This window comes from Acanthochromis polyacanthus, chromosome 19 (assembly GCF_021347895.1).
Source record: "Acanthochromis polyacanthus isolate Apoly-LR-REF ecotype Palm Island chromosome 19, KAUST_Apoly_ChrSc, whole genome shotgun sequence".
NCBI lineage: Eukaryota > Metazoa > Chordata > Actinopteri > Pomacentridae > Acanthochromis > Acanthochromis polyacanthus.
The window spans coordinates 6,833,862-6,854,665 of NC_067131.1; the positions used below are offsets into that span (position 1 = coordinate 6,833,862).

Genomic DNA, 20,804 nt, shown 5'->3' on the forward strand with positions numbered 1-20,804 from the left:
GAATAACACTATAGAGAAGTTTTCTTTGGAAAAAAAATTATCATGAATTTTGTTAAAAAAAAAAAACATGGTATCTACAGATCTACAGCAGGTTTAAGTTAACCCTCAGAGACACTGACCACCACAGGACTCTATGCATGTCCAATATAGGAGACAGAAACCAGATTGAACAACTTCGGAGGATAAACATTTAAAAGTTTAAGTCAATGTTACGTACATGGACAAAACTGGATTGAACCCAACCTGAACTAGAACAGCCGACGAAGTGCTTTGAAAACACTAGATGTGTGTTCAGGATGAATACATCTACACTGAATATACAATACAGCTATTTAATAATCTTAGAAAGACGTATCGTTCTGAAATTAGTATTAACGTCTTGCTGCTAAACCGTAAACTGCATTGTTTATGTTGCTGTTGCAAGTGACCATTATTCAAACTTCTTTTTGTACTTTCCAACTCTTCAACTCTGGATTATTCCGCCCTAATTTCACCAGTAAAACCTTTTCCACACGACAGTCACATTTATTTTCATTATTATCTGCTAGTTTCCACAGTTTGCTGCCACTTTGTGATACCTATGGTGAAATGTTTATGTTACTAATGCGTTTTTAATGGCAGCATTTACACTTAATTTGCAGGTATTCTGGATATTTATCATTTAGACATTTCACCAAAATTCTGCCCGACATATTCAATGGGTTTGAGCTCATTTCTGCAGGAACTTGAAACTGAAAATGCAGTAATCTAAAGTACCCAAACATACTTCTAACTTTAAGCCCATAGAATGTGAATATCAACACAGGAACGATTACTGTAAATCTCTGCTCCAAAGCCCTAAAATTACTGTAGAAAAGAAACATTTCAGCCTCAAATTTGCTACTTAAAATGCCAACTTGACTAAATCAGCCTTCATACACAATGCTTGTCTGGATCCACATGTACAGTGGGTACGGAAAGTATTCAGACTCCTTGAAATTTTTCACTCCCTGTGTCATTGCAGCCATTTGCCAAAATCAAAAAAGTTCATTTTATTTCTCATTAAAGTACACTCAGCACCCCATCTTGACAGAAAAAAACAGAAATGTAGAAATTTTTTGCAAATTTATTAAAAAAGAAAAACTGAAATATCACATGGTCAGAAGTATTCAGACCCTGCGCTCAGTATTGAGTAGAAGCACACTTTTCAGCTAGTACAGCCATGAGTCTTCTTGGGAATGACGCAACAAGTTTTTCACACCTGGATTTGGGGATCCTCTGCCATTCTTCCTTGCAGATCCTCTCCAGTTCTGTCAGGTTGGATGGTGAACGTTGGTGGACAGACATTTTGAGGTCTCTCCAGAGATGCTCAACTGGGTTTAGGTCAGGGCTCTGGCTGGGCCAGTCAAGAACGGTCACAGAGTTGTTCTGAAGCCGCTCCTTTGTTATTTTAGCTGTGTGCTTAGGGTCATTGTCCTGTTGAAAGGTGAACCTTCAGCCCAGTCTGCGGTCCTGAGTACTCTGGAAGAGGTTTTCCTCCCGGATATCTCTGTACTTGGCCGCATTCATCCTTCCTTCAATTGCAACCAGTCATCCTGTCCCTGCAGCTGAAAAACAGCCCCACAACATGATGCTCCACCACCATGTTTCACTGTAGGGATTGTATTGGGCAGGTGATGAGCAGTGCCTGCTTTTCTCCACACATACCGCTTAGAATTAACACCAAAAAGTTCAATCAGACCAGAGAATCTTATTTCTCACAGTCTGGGAGTCCTTCATGTGTTTTTTGGCAAACTCTATGCGGGCTTTCATGTGTCTTGCTCTGAGGAGAGGCTTCCGTCGGGCCACTCTGCCATAAAGCCCCGACTGGTGGAGGGCTGCAGTGATAGTTGACTTTGTGGAACTTTCTCCTATCTCCCGACTGCATCTCTGGAGCTCAGCCACAGTGATCTTTGGGTTCTTCTTTACCTCTGTCACCAAGGCTCTTCTCCCACCATTGCTCAGTTTGGCTGGACGGCCAGGTCTAGGAAGAGTTGTGGTCATCCCAAACTTCTTCCATTTGAGGATTATGGAGGCCACTGTGCTCTGAGGAACCTTGAGTGCTGCAGAAATTCTTTTGTAACCTTGTCCAGATCTGTGCCTTGCCACAGTTCTGTCTCTGAGCTCCTTGGGCAGTTCCTTCGACCTCATGGTTCTCATTTGCTCTGACATGCACTGTGAGCTGTAAGGTCTTATATAGACAGGTGTGTGCCTTTCCTAATCAAGTCCAATCAGTTTAATTAAACACAGCTGGACTCAATAAAGAAGCAGAACCATCTCGAGGAGGATCAGAAGAAATGGACAGCATGCGAGTTAAATATGAATGTCGCTGCAAAGGGTCTGAATACTTATGACCATGTGATATTTCAATTTTTCTTTAATAAATTTGCAAAAATTTGTACATTTCTGTTTTTTCTGTCAAGATGGGGTTCTGAGTGTACATTAATGAGAAATAAAATGAACTTTTTTGATTTTGGCAAATGGCAGAAATGACACAGAGTGAAAAATTTCAAGGGGTCTGAATACTTTCTGTACCCACTGTAGGTTTTGAACAATTAAAAAACAGATTAATCTTAAGAGGTTGTTCAGTGACATTAGTTACCTTCACATTTATGTGGCCATCAGGCTTTGTCGTATGTGTGACAGCAAAGCTAAGCTCCTCAGTCACGGTCAGTGGGTCCACCATGTCTCCATACAGCCTGTGAACGCCGAAAATAATCCATCTTTACCCGAGTCATTTAACAAAGGTCACTTGTTCACATTAAATTCTACAAAACAAACATTATCCCCCAAAGTGTAAATGCCGTTTTTCCTGTGAAAGAACTTGCTCTTACTGTAGCGTGCACAGCTCCTTCTAGCAGGTTTCCTATTCAATCATAACCTTCAATGCTTGAAAAGCTACAGATAGATCAGAGCCATTAGATGAACAATGTTGGGGAAGTTTTTCACCATCAAACAAACTCCTGGGGTTCTTCAGCTACATGTAGTTTATAAAACAGGGCTTCATTAATGTAATTACTGCAAGTGAATTTAAACACAGACACCTCTGATCTAATAAAGTTTTATTTTCTTAGAAATGGCCAGTTTCTTGTTGTCTTTTTTGTCTTTCTAAGAAAGTATACCCCTTTTTGAATTCCAACTAGCATCTACATAATGGTTATTGAATACTTCACAATATATTAAGTCTAGATGTTATGGTACATGCATACGATTCAGGCTGCATGAGGAGCCACAGTCACCACGATACACAGGGGGGAGACAGGGGAGGACGGGGGTGAGGGGCTGCAGATACACTCTTCAGTTCCAGTTCAAAGGAGCTCTGACGCCTCCTATTGAAACCCTCTCCACAAAACACTGACTGCATCAACTTATAAACATATATACACACACACAAACTTGCACTGTACACGACACACATTTACACACACACTCCCACACACACACCTTTATACAACTGTGGAGCCGCTCCACCTGCCATTTAAGCTAATATACCGGAGAGGGTTTTTAGTGTTAAATGAGATTCTCTTTCACAGAAAGAACTTCACCACTGGGACGTTTGAGTTTCTGCAGTTTGCCGGGGCGTTGGGGAGGGAGGAGGGACGCTAACCAAAGAAAAATAATAATAATTATAATAATATATAATAAAATAAAAGACATTCAAATACAGTCAGCTTTTTGCTTGAAAATACAAAACTACATGAGAAAGCATTGAAATAAAATCCATTGATCAGAACATATTTTTTTTTAAAAAAAAGCCCAAGTGCTCCATCACACACACAATCTTACTTTTTATCCACACACACACGCACACATACACACACAACAGAGCAACATCCGCGCATCCGTTGCCTAGTTACAACTGCCCGGGCAGCCAATAGGGATGGCAGCTGCGAGGAAGCAGGAAGTCTCTTTAACAGCAGTTCTTGAGAAGGAGAAGAGGGCCAGGAGCTGAGGAGTCACACCAGAGAGATCTTCACAACTCTGCCAGAGCTCTTTCCGAATAACTCTCTCTTCCCGTCTCCTCTGTATACAGACTGCAAGGAGAAATACTCCAGTGAGGAATCTCTTGTGGCCGTTCTGTCAGTCCATCCTCAGCTCCACTGCTCCCTCTAGTGAAGTCTGCCTCTGCTGCAGCGCCTCTGACTGCAGGCCGGCACGAAGCTGCTTCCTCTGCAGCCTCTTTCACCTCGATCCCGTCTGAGAGCGCCGCGATCACAGAGTCTCTCTGGGTCCTTATGGCTGCGAGTGGATGTGTGTATGTAACTGTGTGTGTTTATATGTGTGTATGACTGTGTGCAATGTAATGTGTTTGTATGCTTATGTGAGAGAGTGTTAACGCCTTCAGTTATGTTGCAGCGTGTTGGACTCGATGGGCGGCGCTGAGTCATACAGAGTGTCTGTATCATGTGTGGGCTCTCCGGCCAGCGTGCACGGGTTCGACAACGTTCCTGCTCCGCAGTCACAGAAAAACCTGGAGAGCAAATAGCAGGTATTGGAACATTCAAGTCAGTCAAGTTTAATATTCAGCTTCTCTTCAAGTACATAAACTGTAGCTGCTTTGCACAAATATTATTTCCACAAGTTTTTACAGTGTTAAAGCACAATTACAGACATGTAACCCCATTTTTGTCAAATAAAAACTGAAGATAATCAGTGAGAAAACAAGCATGGCAGCATGAAGCTACGAGACACTTACCGATCGTGCCGTATAAACTCTACATCATGTCCTTGGTGGCATTTTTTGATGCAGTTAACACAGATGGCGTTCCTATCTGTCGTATTACAGGTGTGACATCTGGAGACAAAATGTGTATTTTAATAAAGGGGAAAAAATTGAAGACATATCGTTGAACTGTCGCCAAACAAGCATTTCAAAAACTGTTTGTTAGAAGTACATCACAAGTGCAACAACTGGTTTTTTATAGCTTAATAATGTGCTCTCTACTGAGTTGATTAGATATATTGATGGAGTTGATATGTTGGTCTGAAAATTGATAGAACATGTCCATCACAATTCCTTAAAGCCAAACCCACATCCTCAATCCAGTCCAAATGTGCAAAGAAATACTTAAAGCAATAAATCATCACATGGAATTAGGTGCTTCACATTAAAATTGTTTCAGATTTATGTTCTATCAATTGACAATAGCTCTGTTTAAATGCACCATTCTGCACCTTCTATCTGACTGTTTACCTGTAGAAGTCGTGCATGGGGTAACTGGTGTAACTGGAGATCTTGTAGAGACACTGTCCTCTGCTCACTGCCTTCTCAATGGCATCCTGATTATTCAGAATCTTATTATCTGACAGAACAGAAACGGAAAATGAAGGAGATGGTGTTTAGTAAGTAGACAGGTAATGACCAGATGGAGCCACGCTTTAATGCACAAAGCAGCTAATTACCTTTCATGGTGACATTCACGCCTGAAGCCAGAAACAGGCCTCCAAAGCGGTTGTTGAAGATCTGGTTTCCCTCCAGCGTTGCAGTGGCGTGGTTAGTGATTTCAATACCTGAAGAAGCAGATGACAAGTCAGCACCGAAAGGAAGCATAAACAGAGATCTTATCTGCATTTAAAGAGCTGATTTTAAAAAAGGCAACCTGCTGCAAAGCCGTCAAAGATGCGGTTCTTGCGGAGTATCGGATGGCTGTTGGTGCTGATCAGCACACCGGCCTGAGCGTTCCTGAAGATGTCGTTCTCTTCCAGCAAACCTATGGAGAATAAGACTTGACAATAAGCTACACATGTACTGGAGAAAAATCACAGGACACAGCCAAAGTAAGAACCAGTAGCAGTCTGTCTTGTTGAAGATGTTTCAGTACCTCTGCCTCCGTTAAAGATACAGATGCCTCCATCTCTGCCATCATGGATCTTGTTTCTTCTCAGTGTGGGGTTGCTGTCCGTCTTGATCCACACTCCGGCCATGGCATTGTCAAAGATCTCATTGTCCTCGATGAAGCCCAGACCTGTTACATTCAAACAGCACGATTAGACACTAGAACAGTTCCAAATCCTATCACAGATTGAACAGAGTTAAACACAGACCTGAGTTATAGACGAGAATCCCTCCATTCTGGCCTCCCCATATCTTGTTGCGGCGGATCTTTGGGTTGCTTCCCGTCCTGTCAAGATTCAACAGCAATCATCAGTAACATGCTAAAGCCTTAACAGAGAATGATCAGATTTTAATCGTGTCTTAGATGCACTATGCTCATTTATTATACTGCTTTAAAGTGATAATAGTTACCTTATTTGTACACCAGAGTACATGTGATTGTAAATGTCATTGTCCTCCAATACGCCATGCCCGTTGTCATAGAAATATACACCAACCTGAAAAAAGGACAGATGACAAAATAAATTGAATGAATGGAAAAATAAAACACTGCAGACGAGTGGAGACCTGAAACATGACATCATTCATTCATTCATTCATTCAGTGTGCCAGGTGCTAACTGGAATTATATCCAATATCTCTAATCCCATAAACAAATACTCAAGTAAGGGATTTGTCCTTTCAAATGTTTGTCATTTCCAGTCAAAATCAGCAAGATGATGGTTTTACTTCCCCCTATAATCTGCTTTTACTGTCATATATCACAGTAAACTGTTTGGACAAAATTAGACATCCTAAAATGTCACTTTGGATTCTGAACCATGAATTATAAGGAAATCCCAGACAATGCCAACTACAAGCCTCCTTTTAATTTAAACAAGCAATTAACAGACAATTTGATCATGCAAACATTTAAAAGTGCCATCTTAACTACAGTTATGACATTTACAAAACCAGCTCAAGGGAAGGTTTCCCAGACACGGATTAAGCCTGGTGCTGGGTTAAACACAATGTTAAAAAGAGAATCTTCATACAAAAGTCAGTCTAATCCAGGACTAGGTCAGGAGAACCGACACTAAAAGTTAAACATTTTTCTTGTTTGTTTCAGGTTCTGACACAAACATATCATTACAGGAAAGCTATGCTAAGAAAACCCCCTGAAGACAATGACATTTTCTCGGTTACAACCGATTTGAGGGACTTAATCTGATTATTTTAGGCTTTCTACATGAAAAAAGTTCAATTATGCTTAAGTGTATCCATTTCACCTGTTTGCCACTGTGGATGCGGTTCTTGCGGAGGACTGGAGTGCTGCCTGTGGTCACCCAGACTCCAGCAAGTGTGTTGCTGTAAACCTCGTTCTCCTCGATCACTCCCTGGCCTTTCTCGTGCTGAAACACAAAGGAGGATCAGCTGTCACAAAGCCGTTATTAAAAACTGAAAGATTATCACTCGCTGGAAGAGGGTCACATTCAAGGCAATATCAAATACCGAACAGATGTTTCATGTGTGCGCGCTGAGCGAACTCACCACGTAGATGCCCCCATGCTGGCCGTCATGGATCTTGTTGTGCCGTACAATGGGGCAGCTGTTGGTTCGGATCTGGATTCCCGCCAAAGCGTTACCATAGATGTCGTTACTCTCTATCAAACCCCGACCATCTCCAAATATGTACACCCCTCCTTGGTTACCATTGAATATAGCGTTTCCCCTGTATTTAAAGAAAAAAAACATCAACATTCTTGAAATAGACCCTTTAGATTTAGAGCAGATGCTGTTGTCTTTTAAGTGTGTGTTCGTACCGTATCGTCGGGTCACTGTTGGATGTGATCCACACACCAGCAAAGTTATTGGCATAGATTTTGTTCTCTATAAACTGGCCCCGCCCCTTCTCGTGGACGTAGATGCCTCCCGTCTGGCCGTGGTGGATCTCACAACGCACCACCGTGGGGTTGGCGTATGCCTTCACCTCAAAGCCCGCTATGCGATTTCTATGGATATTACAGTTTTCAAAGTAACCCTGAAACGCAGGAAAGAAGACAAATCAGCTTCTCTGTGATGTTTCTTCCAGCAAAATGTAAGACGTGACACGGTCGGCAGTATTTACCATGCCGTGATCAAAAGTGAACACTCCGACATCTCGTCCGTGGTGGATGTGGTTACGTCTGATGATGGGATTACCGTGGTTTTTAACCCAAATTCCCGCTAGCGCATTGTTGCTGATTTCGTTGTCTTCATAAATGCCCTAAAAGGAAAAAAAACAAAGTGCGGGTGTGAGAAGCAAAGTTGATGTATATTGGTGTGCATCTACAGAGAGAGAAAAAAAAAAGCAGTACTTCTTACCTGTGCGTGGTCTGTAATGTACAGTCCTACGTTCTCACAGTCGCTGATGTTGCAGTGCTTGATGGTTGGACATGCTCCCTGTCCACTCACACACACAGCTGAACCCACTAAACGCAAAGCAACACAGAAGATTCAGTAGGGCTGCAAAGTAACAATCACTTCCATTATCTAATAGTAATCCATCCCCAAAAAAGATGTGCAATTTACAACATGAAACAAAGACAAGCGAGTAAATCTTACATTAGCTGAAGCTAAAATCTGCAAGTTTGTTACTTTGAGATTTAAACACCCATTCTAACTCTAGTCATCACTTTCATGCCCAACATAATGCATATACACACACGGATCAAGTGATTACCACACATTTGCTACTATCAGGACTGGAGCAGCCAAACAGCAATTTATTTCTAATTCAAATCCACATTATTTACTTTAGTGTGCGCTGACGGCACAACTAACACTGCAGAGCAACACGTACAGAAAAACTAATGCTGGCCTCTCAGCACTGGCAAAACTGATGGTAGCTGCACTGCTACGCTCCAACACTATACTTATTAACAAATACATCAAAGGTCAAGCTGGAAAGATGTCATTCCACCGACTATAAATCATTCCCGAGACGCACAATTTATCGATCCTGTGTGTGATATGACATTTCATGGTACATGCTCTTAATCCGGCTACAAATATAATTTGGTAACGTGACCCAGACTCCAAGAAACTAAGCATCAATACATGAAATATTACACCGTGCAAATTATTTACACTGATTTTTTTTCTGGATTTCCCACCACTGGAATCCAACAACCCATTTTTCTCATCAGAGCAAACAATGGGATTAACGCAACCTGTCACAGTAAAAGCAAACTGCCAAAAAAAATTACTATTCCAGGGTTCTCCAGTTTTCAGACCAAGCTCCAAATGACACATTTAGTCTCTCGCCCCAAGGACATAATGACTGTTTAGTGTTATACAAAAATTAGGGGCAACATTTGCTTCTAAAACCACATGAAACCACAAATACACAAAACCATGAAGAGCAACACAATGTCAAATACAACACAAGCTCCTTGCAGTAAATTCTACCGTTCGTGAAGCTGATATTTCAGGTGCCAGCAAGGTGCAAGTTCAACTGTGCTCCCCCACAGGTACAGGTGTTCATCCCATCACCATTGCAAGAGGTCAGCGTGCGTGACATACCTGTGCACGTGGACCGGATAATGCAGTGGTCGATGTTCGGGCTGCAGTTGACAGTGATCTCCAGACAGTGGTGGGCGTTATGGTGCTGTGCTGACTTATCATCAGGATTAAACTGTGGAGGGAAGAGCAGCAGAAGTCAGACAGAGGCCACGATTACTGACAACACATCAAGCTTCTGTCCACCCACCACATCCACAATGGACTCTTCCTACGGGCACGCATTAGAGCCACTAATACTTCAGTTTTATAACGGGCTATAATCAGGGAATAGTAACAATTCACATCCAAAGCCAAAATAGTCACTGTGACATTATGTGTCGCATGATCCTTGTGAAATACAAAAGATGTTTATATTGACAGGAAAACAGGCACCAGACGGTTTAAAATAATATTAGTTTGAGACTAAAAATTTGCAGATTGAAGAGTCATTAAAAAACAATATTTTTGCATTTTTGGGATGAAAAAAAGTCATCCCTCCCACAGTCAAATATAAACCCAAATCTTGCATATAGAGCAAATAACATTGCTTTAAATGGTGTGACTAAACTAGTCTATCATACATTCATATATCTACCGTTTTAACCCTAAAATATAAACACAGATCATATCATAATCCCCCAGTATAAGCTTGAAATACTATCAGCTCTCGATCATAAAGAAATCATGACAACAAAACAGCTCCAAGTCACTTTCAAACTATCAAGTTCAAAGTATATCATCCTACAGAGAAAAATGCTCTAGATAACCTCACCATTTGGTTTCGTTACCAGGAGCCCATAGGCATAGTTACAAGGCCCGTGTGTCATTTGTGATCCTTTCTTTCATACATGTTCTCTTAAAGCCACATCAAGAACCTCCACTACAGAAATAATTATTTTATCCTCAGCTATGATTAAACAATAAGGCTGGACTTTGTTACTGTGAATGCAAAAGACAGACTTTGATACGTGTAATTCAGGGGTGTCCAAACTTTTTTCACTGAGGGCCACATACATAAAAATATAGGAGGGGCTGGGCCACTTACTAGAAATTAGGTATATAGCCTTAACTTTAGTGTATTAAAGTTAGAATTTTCTGATATATCTTTTTAATATATATGTATGAATTATATTGATAGTCTATATATGATTTATATAATAATTTTCTCTGATATATTGATTATATTAATACTCCACATGATTTATATATATTATGTTTTCTGATATATTGATTATATTGATACTCCATACTGAGCCTAGCCACGCTACACCCATGTTTCTGACGGCACAAGGGTCTAGGGAAGCTCGACAGGGAGGGAGGCGGGCTAAAAGGTTGTCTATCAAATCCCTCTGCAGCAGTTGGGTAGGTATACAACCAATCAACGCAACGGACAGGCTGACAGTTCCTAGAGCGCCGGCGGATTGTGGCTAAGTCCCGTTAGCTTCCCAACCAGCGGAGCCAACTGGTGTATTAAGGATTTGCCATATCCCGTCGGCATAAGTCCCAATACGTCTTTCTTCTCAATGAAACACTTCAGTGCCGTTCTTTGTTTATCTTTCAAGTTGAATTTTAGCTTCAAATCTTTAAGGGCTGTGGCCAAAGCCGAGTCGAAAGATAACTGTTTACTGTGCGCTGGTTGTTTCTGTCAGAATCGTCACGCCTCTGTCGTCACTTCGTTACGCCCGCCTTCTGACTCTACACTTCATGGTGATTGGTCCGGCCAGTTTTAGGAGAATCCAGCCTCGAGCCTTATGGAGGGTAACTAGACCCACCCTGGCAGAGAATTAAATTCGTTGCCGTGGGTTGTCTCGTGTGGCTAGGCTAACTCCATACATGATTTATATATGTAGTATGATTATCTCTGATATACAACTTTTATCTATTATATATGTATATGTGGATGATGTTGATATTCCATCTATGATTTATATATATTCATTTTCTCTGATATATAACTTCTATCTATTGTTTTATATGGAAATGTGTTCATTAGTCAGTATTTTGTTTATATGTATATATAGCATAATCATATATTGTCTCTTCAAACTATTAAAATAAATGACTTTACTGCTATTATCTGCTTCTCTAACGTATATTAGTGTGTGTGTGTAAAATACCTGTCTACAGTCGAGCTTAATATCAGAATATTCTATTACTGTTAATCCCGCTATGAATATTAAAATACGCTGAACCATTTGTCCTGTATCATAGCTACATGTATGACGTTTGCAGCAAAAAATAAAATAAAAAACGCGTGAAAATCAGTTTAATATTCAGAGTTAAGATGGATTAAATGCGCTGTCAGACAGCGCTGAGTGGAGCGGGTGACCGGTCCAAGATGGCGGCCTCACCACTCGTCAGCCCCAACAGGCAGTAACGGTCGATGCGGCGTCTACTCTTTATTATGTCTATGATTAAGGCAGCCAGCATGGACGAACCTGAGGTCAGGGAGCTAAAACCCATACGTTTTTCAGATACGAATCTCACGGCAGAAGTGTAGCAAAAGTCACGTGAAAATAAAACAGCCAATTGTGAAACCGAACAACTCGTAACTGGTGATTTGTCTGTATTTTCTGCTGATGTGTAGTGGGATACATACGTTTTTCAACTACGAATGTCTTTGTACGCATTGACAACTCCTTTTACGCATGGACAACTCTTATTACATGTACAAATTTTAATACAGATTGGCATTTTTTTTTTTTTTTACACATTTGAAAACCTATTTACAGACGGACAAATTTTCAGACGACTTTTGAAGATTCCGGTTCGCATTGACAAATCTCAGTTCACATAGAAAAATTCTTTTACACATTGACAAATCTCACTTTGGACACATGGATTGAAATACAGACAGACAACTCTCGATTCGCATTGACAAATAGTTTTGCTACAATAATACCCCAATAGAAAATGGGACAGGTAAATTTCAAGCTTGTTATTTAAGTTACTAGGCATAGCAACACACCTATTAACGTTCGTTTGAAACGGTTATCAACATTAACAGACTGAACTGGACTTAACAGGAGTGCATATAATTTTATTAAATTATTCTTGTGAGTATCAGCTGCGGTGGGTATGTAAATCAGGCCCATCCAGCTGCGGTGCTGATCCGATGCCACTCGTTCCAAAAATCCGGACAAATGTCACTTGATCAAGGAGCAAATCTGCATCAGATGAGATCAGCTGACTTGCAGTGTGTGCACTTTTCACAGCCTTGTACACTCTGCGTGTTAACAAGAAAAACGCATATAAGAAAGTGGTGCGTAAAAGCAGGGTAGTGACAGAATTGATGCTTTGTTGCATGTGTACCTGCACATGCGTGCTTATTCCGTCTGTTGTAACTCCACACAGCTTGTCCTATTTGTCTCATTTTGTCAATTGAGTCTGACACAGCTTCAAAAATATCCATACCCGTTGTTGTGCCTTTTAGACTCTTAACCCTTTAAGCGCCAAAGCAGCAATATTGCGACAAGCAACACTGCTGAACATAACAAACCACAGCTTCAAATATAATGCCTTATGTAGTCACTACTTTATACCAGGAGATGGCGGACATCTGGAACTTCAATCGGAGCATCATTTGTGGGCGTTTTCATTCAAAGTTTAGGAGTTTATAGAGTTTGAAAACCGAGGAGACGAGACTCGTAGTCGGAGCATAACAGAGCGCAAGACGGCACATTTTAGAGCGAGAAAACTCACCATACCGAGAGGTCTGGTCAACGCTGACAAAGTACTTTGTCAAATAATGGCTTACTCAGATTCTGAAGAGGAATATTCACCCTCTGGTGAAGACGTTCAGTCGTCCAGTGAGACAGAAAGCGGCGCTGTGTCTGTGCGTAACGGCAGCGGGTCAGTGTGCCATGACAGTCCACAAGCAGCACATACTGGAGCTGATGCTTTGCTTCACAGGGTCCGGGGTGGCAGCAGGAGACGTGGTGGGTGTAGCAGGGGTGGTCAAAACACCCCTAATGGTGAGGGGGACAGCCGGGATGCAAAACACCGCGGAAATAGCAGCAGACACGGGAGAAAATGCACTGATAACGGTGGAGGCCGCAGTGGCGTTCACAGCCCCGTCGTAAATGACGATGATGATGGCTGGGTTTGCTTGACAGATGAGGAAGAGTATCACAAGTGGATCAGACATTTTGATGAGCCTGTTGGGTATCGTGGAGACAGGGATCTGACAAATTCTGAGCCAAACAATGCCATTGTGATCGATAAATATCAATAAAGTTATGTAATCCATATTTCCGCCGCCTGGTGACGTCACAATATGCAAATTAGATGAGTGAATTTACTCCCATCACAAACTTTGGGTCACACTGTTGATTTTTCTCATTTACAGTTTGCCTTTATCTCTAACCATTTTCAAGTTACAACTTTTTGAAAAAATGATATCAAAACTAGGGCCGGACCCGAATATCCAAATATTCGTTCGCTACGGCGGTATCCGGATATTAATTTTGGTATCCGAATATTCGCTCCTGTGTAACTCCAAAGTTCTCGTACACTCCCCGCAAAAAAATTAGCAGCTGTGCGGTGTCTGTGGCGTCAGTGCTCTCATTGCATGCGATGGAGTAAAAATCAAAAGCACAAGCTTTATCAGACAGTTTAATGTTGGCTGACAAGTCTTCAATGCGTCGCACAACTGTATTTCTGGACATGCTGACATTGTTGAAGTGCTGCACTTTCTCCGGGAACATTATTTCGGCAACTTTAACCAGGCAGTGTTTTATGAGATCTCCATCTGAAAAAGGCTTGCCATGTCTTGCGATGAGTTGGGCGACCTCGAAGCTGGCTATTGTAGCCTTTTCCTGGACTTTTTGAGCACGAAAAAAATACTGATGTTGACTCTGCAGGATAGCTACCATTTGCTTTACTTTCTGCTCTCGCTCAGCACCAGTGTCGGATGCATAGGCCTGATGTTTGGTTTCATAATGACGTCGTACATTATACTCTTTCATAACTGCCACAGTTTCAGTGCAGATCAAACTGACATATTTCCCCTTGAATTCCTTGTAGAAATAATCACTCTCCCACCATGTCTGAAATTTTCTGCACTCACTTTCTACTTTTCGCTTCTTTGGTTCTGCCATCTTTAGTAACTTGGGGTGAATTTCTTCTGAGATTGTCCTTTTGGTGGAGCAACTGCCTTGATCAACAGTATCTCCCCCTGGTGTTAAAATTAAGAAGTGCAATGCACTCAGGCAAAAGTTGAAGTGCGGGCCATATTCTATTTATAAAATTTCTGGCAGGCCAATTAAAATGGACCGTGGGCCGCAGTTGGCCCACCGACCGTAGTTTGGACACCCCTGGTGTAATTACTCAAGTTTGTTTGAAAAGGGGGAAAGTGAGTAGCATTCTTACCTTGATGGTCATGTATCCCACATACGCATCCTCTGAGCCCTCCATGAAGACAAACGTCGAGTCTCTAGTATTCTCTATCACCACCTTATCTGATACTTTACCAGGAGCTGTGAAGAAATCAGAAAAAAAACTCATTAACACCCAAAAATGTATGCACATAAACGTAGCTGAGTATGCATCCCCTTCTTAAGAGAAATATTGATCGCATGCGACGCAGCCATCAAGGTAATGTCTTAAGTACCTTTCAGCGAAGGAAACCTGCTTACCTGCACCAATCATAGTGATGGGGGACTCTATATAAATCCACTCATCTGTATAGATGCCAGAGTGAACGAAGATGAGACCATCAAAGTGGGCTTCTTGTACGCCGCCTAGTGCATCCTCAATGGTGTCGTAATACTGCAGGAAAAAGCCACAAAGACTTTCAGGCAGAATTTACATGAGCATAGAAATCAGCAGGAGACAGTTTGGCAAAGCAACAAGATGTATAAATTAGCTATATAATGCAAAAATATCAGAACTGAAAAGATATTTATCCCGCTACAAGGTTTATCTCACCAGCATATTCTCTCTGCCTTTGTATCTTCCAGGGTTACTGTAGAAATGCTCAGCAAAGCCCGGTTTTACATGCGCACCTTTGTACTGCAACACGGGGAAAAGAAAAAAAACAAGGTCAGTTGCTGTACATAGTCCTCAAACAACCCAGGAATCCAACTATTTTTTTCTAGCAGAAGGAAAAAAATAAAAGCTTAACTCAATAATACAAATTTTGTGAATGTAAAGTAAGATTTCTAAATTGAAAACAACAATTAGGATGTACTATCTAAAAACATGCCATAGAACATGACAAAACCAATGCACATCAGCTGTTCCTGAGTTTTTTAAGCTTCTGATTCTTAAAACAAAGCCCACTTATGAGTGCTTGTTAGCCACTGTATATATCCACTGGTTGAAGAAGAGATGTTCCTATGATTCTTGAGCAAACAGACTGAAAAACAAACCCTACTTTTGCATATCAGAGATGCCTTTTTTTTCTGGTTCCTGTCCTGTTAACCATCTTGCGATCCATCTGATTTATGAGACGACTCTAAGCAACCCACAAACCAACCACAACACAACAACAACACATGCAGCATATGTCCCAAATTTAACAAAGATTACAGAGCGACTTGCAATAGATCCAACCACAACATACTGCATTCTGAAATGTATCAACATCAGTTACATGCCGCTTATATCAAGGAGGAGGACACCCACAAAAAAAAACGATAATTTGCATGACTAAATTCACTGTTTTGCCTTCACTTTGACCTCTCCTAATGCATTCTAATTAGTAAAGCAAACATCTTCTCCTCCCTGAGCAGCTCTAACTTCACAGAAACAAATTAAACACAAACAATTGTTGACACAAAGCAATATAGTGATCACATTAAAATAATCTCTGTGGATGAACTGAAAGCATTCACTGAATTTCTGAGAAGCATTATACTGGCAGCAAAAAAAAAAGAAGCGGAAGAAGAATTATTTGTTGTACTGCATTGAAATGCTTTCAGCTGCTTTATCAAGCATAATTTTGTAAGCACTTGTCCTGGTTATAGAGTCAATCCAAAGCTATGCTTCCATTTTTCCCTGTGCAAACTGTGACATTTCATGAAGTCATTCAGAGACAATCATTTGGCTTCTGTGTGTTCAAGGTGGGTGCAAAGTGTTTTAACTTAACAGTCTTTTCCCGTTTCCTGAAATCATTAGCTTACTGAGTGGCATACATTTTACTGCAAAGCCATATACCACTTTCCAAAACAGTATTTTGTTTACTTTTAATATATAGTGAGAACACATAAAGAAAACAAAATAAACTCGGTCACTGGAATGATATTGATGTGTCTCTGAGAGTTAAAAGCCAACGCTAGAAACTGTGGAGACTAACTTACCAGCTGCTGAAAGCTCTCCTTCCAGGGGTTTGGGTGTTCATGCTCCTCAGGACTGACCTGGTAGAACCTGCCTGGTTCTGGATGCATCATGGGACGCGTGTACTCAAACACCTCCATGTATAAGCGCTTCCTATAGTATTAAATACCACATACAAAACAAATGTTACTTCTCTACCTTTAATGATTGTAATATACAAAACAAAACTGAGCAGTTCCATCTCTTCAGCAGCACTGACCATAGGATGGGGTCGTTCGCTAGCTGGCTGAATCTTTTGCAAACACAAGCTGCCTGACAAAGGTCTTGTTCCAATAAGTAGGAGAAAATCTTCAAAACAACCTCATCTGGAAGCTTCTGCTGCAGATATTGCTCTGCTGGGGCTGCTAAAAATATACAAATACACACATACACACACAAGATGTAAGTTTTAGGGAAATCTTTTTAGTCCAAGCACATTAAACTATGGAGTCATGCTATTTAATGGATTGCATAAAAACACAATTTACCAGCAGACACAGGAAAATCAATAGAAGCTCAAGTAAAAAAATTAAACACTCTCCTTGCCCAGCTGCAGAGATTTAACACACACCTGGCAGGTCGTGGCTCTTACCGGACACTCGTGCCCGCTTGGCTCGATGGCCAAAGGCCTCTGTTGATGAAGTGGAAGCTCCCTGCAAATGAGAGAAAGCAGGATACAAACTTCATGCCAAGTTCCAAGCATCAGGTAATCAACTGGGAAATGCCCCGCTCTGTCACAAAATCATTGTTCCTTTGGAGGAGGACACAACCAATCAGCGATTCTCTGTCATTCGGACAAATTTACACACTCCAGTCTGTAGACATGCACACTGCGTTGAAACACACACCCACAAAAAAAAAAAAAAAAAAAAAAGCACACTGGCGCTTCAGTCTCACCTCCATTGGGCCCTTGCTGGGGCAGGCAGAGGCGGTGGCAGAGGCAGCGGCGGTTCTCTTGGGAAGCAGGGTCTTGCGTCGAAGCTGGTAGGGACTGTTCTGAGCACCTGGACCGGACTCCTCAATAGCCATTTCTGCTGCGGCTGCTGCAGGAGCCTCCTCATCTAGACAGAGAAGCGAGAAGATTTTTTGTGCATACATCACTTTCTATAGAGGCACTTCAATGAAGGGAGCTGCAGAATAGAGCAGGGTCATGCTATAGAAATCACTGAGTGTATTTCTGTGAAGCTTAATCATCTCTCTTTTTGCTCATTTTATACACCCAATGTGTCTCCAGGTATTGCAGCAAACATTTAAACCACTGACACTCTCTTCATCAATACTGACACAACGGTGTGCATTTAGCTCATATTCTGCATGCCAACTGCGCAGGCTAACAGACTGGGTAAGACTTGGTAAGGCAGACAAAGGTTAGTGATTGATAATGGCAGATGCATCCCCTGCAGCCACATCACCAGCCTTTCATGTTCAGTTATTCCCAACAGATATCAGTCAGTGTGCATTTGTGTCTGGGCTTCTGTATGGGCAGAATCACACTCATCTTCTGTGGGGCTGTCAAATCAAGGGCCGCAGATGAAGTCGTTCAGACGTGCAGCTAATGGCTAAAAACTGAACTGCGTAGCTGGCAAATCCGCGGTGTAAACAAATCAAGCCACGGCTCGCAGGCAGCGAGAATAAGGAAGGGGAGTAGTGGTTCAATCTGCAGGCTGCGTTAGCTTCAAACTACAGCCAGTGGCACACAAAATGGACTCGGTGAATTCATCCAAATCACACCGTATCATCTATCACAGCTGATCAGGGTGGCCTCTTGAAGCTGGGGCAGCTAGCTAGCATTGCCCCAATTCGCTCGCTAATGTTTTTGTTAACGTTACACCCCAAAAATGGCAGTCCAAAGACACCGCAGATTTACACCCTCTGAAACGGTAGTGACAGCTGGGAATGCAGCGGCCGAGCAGACAACAAGATTGTGGTTAGAGCGTGTGAAGTCGATCCTTTTGCCTCCAGCTGAGGTTACCTGAATATCAGCTATTAATGTTGCTCGTGTAGCTACATACGCATTACGTTAAGCGAAGACAACCCCCAACCTCCACCTATCCTGGTAAGCTAGCAAGCGGTGTTAGCTAGCCCCAATCACTCAAGCCAAACAAAGCGCGGCCTGGCCTGAGCTACGGAGCAAGAAGCCTCGGTTTTTCCTGCTTAACCCGCCGCCTGGAGGAGTGCTGAGCTGGGCAGGGGCAGAACACGAGCGTTATGTAAAGACTGTAAACGCATGACACGGCTTCATGCGGAACCGCTAGCCGACCGTGGCCTAGCTTACCTCTGTCCCCGTTGTTCCGTTCGGGCTGCACCGGGCGCGGCCTCGACACTCGCCTGGGTCTCCTGTTGGTGGCTCTGACGGAGTTCATCTGGGGAGTTGGTTGTTGAAAAATAGACTGCTATCCTCGACCGCCCGCGACTAAATTTAGCCCTGAGCCCGAACTGCCACCCGGACAGCCTTTTTCCTGGATACACCCGAACAGTTGCGACCAAAAACCCGCTGGTATTTGGGGTGTAATCGCGTTTTTTCTCCGTGGTGTCACAGCTCCCCCCCGTTTCTCTGCTCGTTGCCAGCTCCGTCTCAGTCTGTAGCAGGAGGAGCCATTAACCCACACGGGAAACAATCGCGAGAAAAAAAAGAACAGAATGTCAGTTCGACCAATCAGGTTCGGCGTCTTATAATCTGGGCCTGCAGCGGCCAATCAGAGGCGTTGTATCAACCGGCTTGACAAACCTTTCTGTTGGGGTTCGGAATCGGTCAAGCGGCGATTTAGAGCATCTTTGGATTGAATCAATGTATGGACGCACCGAGAGGCTCTATTACAGTCAAATAATATACAGTTTAGAGCCTCGGTCTTCACTGTTGAAAGAACATTTATGGGTGAGGTCTATGGCTACATTAATGTAATTTGTGAAAGACTGACGCATGGACTAAGATTAGATTTCATTGTAAATCAAGCACACGTAATTAAAGCTCACTGCTACTTAATGAACAAACAAACAAACAAACAAACAAACAAACAAAAACTCCTATTAATCCTGGATATGTGTAATAACTTTCCTACAGTTGCAGATACTTTGTAAACATATGATGCAGTAGAGAGATGTGCTTGTTTATATGAAGGTGCTGATCTTTTATTAGAATTATTTCCAGATGAAAACACAATTTTAAGAAGACACAGGTTATAATCTGGATAGCAAAAATTAGTAAATTACACAGCAAAAAGTACATTTTAGGTTCTTGGACTTACTTTTTTAAATATATATTTAATGACTGTTTGAGTGTCAAATTCTGGATTTCTGTGGAATGAAAGAGCCACTAATCCTGAATTTGTGTAATAATCTTCTTACCTATTCATGGGCTAAATATATATTTTATGAATATATGATTGTAATACATAACTTATATTACAACTATTTACAAACTAAATCAAAATTTTTCAACTAGAAACACATTTCTGTGATATGGATAAACAAAATTAGTAAATTAGAGAGAACAAAGTACATTTGGAAACTTTTTCAAATTTAATTATACATGTCTATCGGCCACATTAAAAGTCAGATTTACTAATTAAGAAAGGTATTCTTCTTTAGATTTTAGTGCATAACCCATATCAGAATGTAACTTTTCTGTTTTTATTTGCCTGTTAAAAATTTATCAATATTAATTAAAATGATCAAATTCTTCCTGTTATTGTTCTGCGCTGTTTACGTTCATTTTACCTCAATTCAAGATGACTTTCTTCTGAGCATAGAACATTCTTATCTGCACATTTTCAGCGAGTTTTTGGGTTCCAAATTCTAGATTTTGACTGCAATAATAAAATTAGTTGTCCTATATCTGTGTAATAATTTTCCTATCCGTTCAGGGGCTGAAATTTTGTTGAGATATTTATGCAGGGGAGAGATGTGCTTGTTTATGTGGAAGTTTTGATCTTATATTAGAATAATTTCTGAATGGAAAACACATTTTAAAGTAGGAGCACATGTATTGTTATCTGTATGGGCAAAATTAATGAATTAGCTAGCATAAAGTAAATGTTTAAGCTTTGTGAAATTAATTATAAATATTGAAATTTTAATGCAATGTCCAAATTTTACTTATCTGTTTATATCT

The 20,804-nt window shown here is 41.3% G+C and overlaps 1 protein-coding gene across 4 annotated transcripts; it reads right to left on the reverse strand.

Annotated features, from left to right (window-relative positions):
* Window positions 1-3,065: 3,065 nt before the first annotated feature.
* On the reverse strand, window positions 3,066-19,296 carry fbxo11b (F-box protein 11b). 4 transcript variants are annotated; one of them, XM_022216210.2, is made up of 22 exons: window positions 18,969-19,296; window positions 17,591-17,754; window positions 17,286-17,346; window positions 16,914-17,055; window positions 16,678-16,807; window positions 15,305-15,388; window positions 15,013-15,145; window positions 14,747-14,853; window positions 9,398-9,509; window positions 8,198-8,304; window positions 7,962-8,099; window positions 7,657-7,874; window positions 7,385-7,565; window positions 7,123-7,245; window positions 6,266-6,351; window positions 6,064-6,140; window positions 5,841-5,984; window positions 5,619-5,729; window positions 5,422-5,529; window positions 5,213-5,321; window positions 4,715-4,813; window positions 3,066-4,489 (listed from the first exon to the last, which is right to left on the reverse strand). In XM_022216210.2, exons 1-22 carry the CDS (start codon window positions 19,054-19,056, stop codon window positions 4,360-4,362), a joined length of 2,652 nt encoding a protein of 883 aa, XP_022071902.1. In that variant the 5' UTR covers window positions 19,057-19,296; the 3' UTR covers window positions 3,066-4,359. The 4 variants fall into 4 exon arrangements, with proteins under 4 accessions (XP_022071902.1, XP_022071901.1, XP_022071900.1 ...); XM_022216209.2 differs by having other exon boundaries at window positions 16,914-17,058; XM_022216208.2 differs by having other exon boundaries at window positions 17,265-17,346.
* Window positions 19,297-20,804: the final 1,508 nt, after the last annotated feature.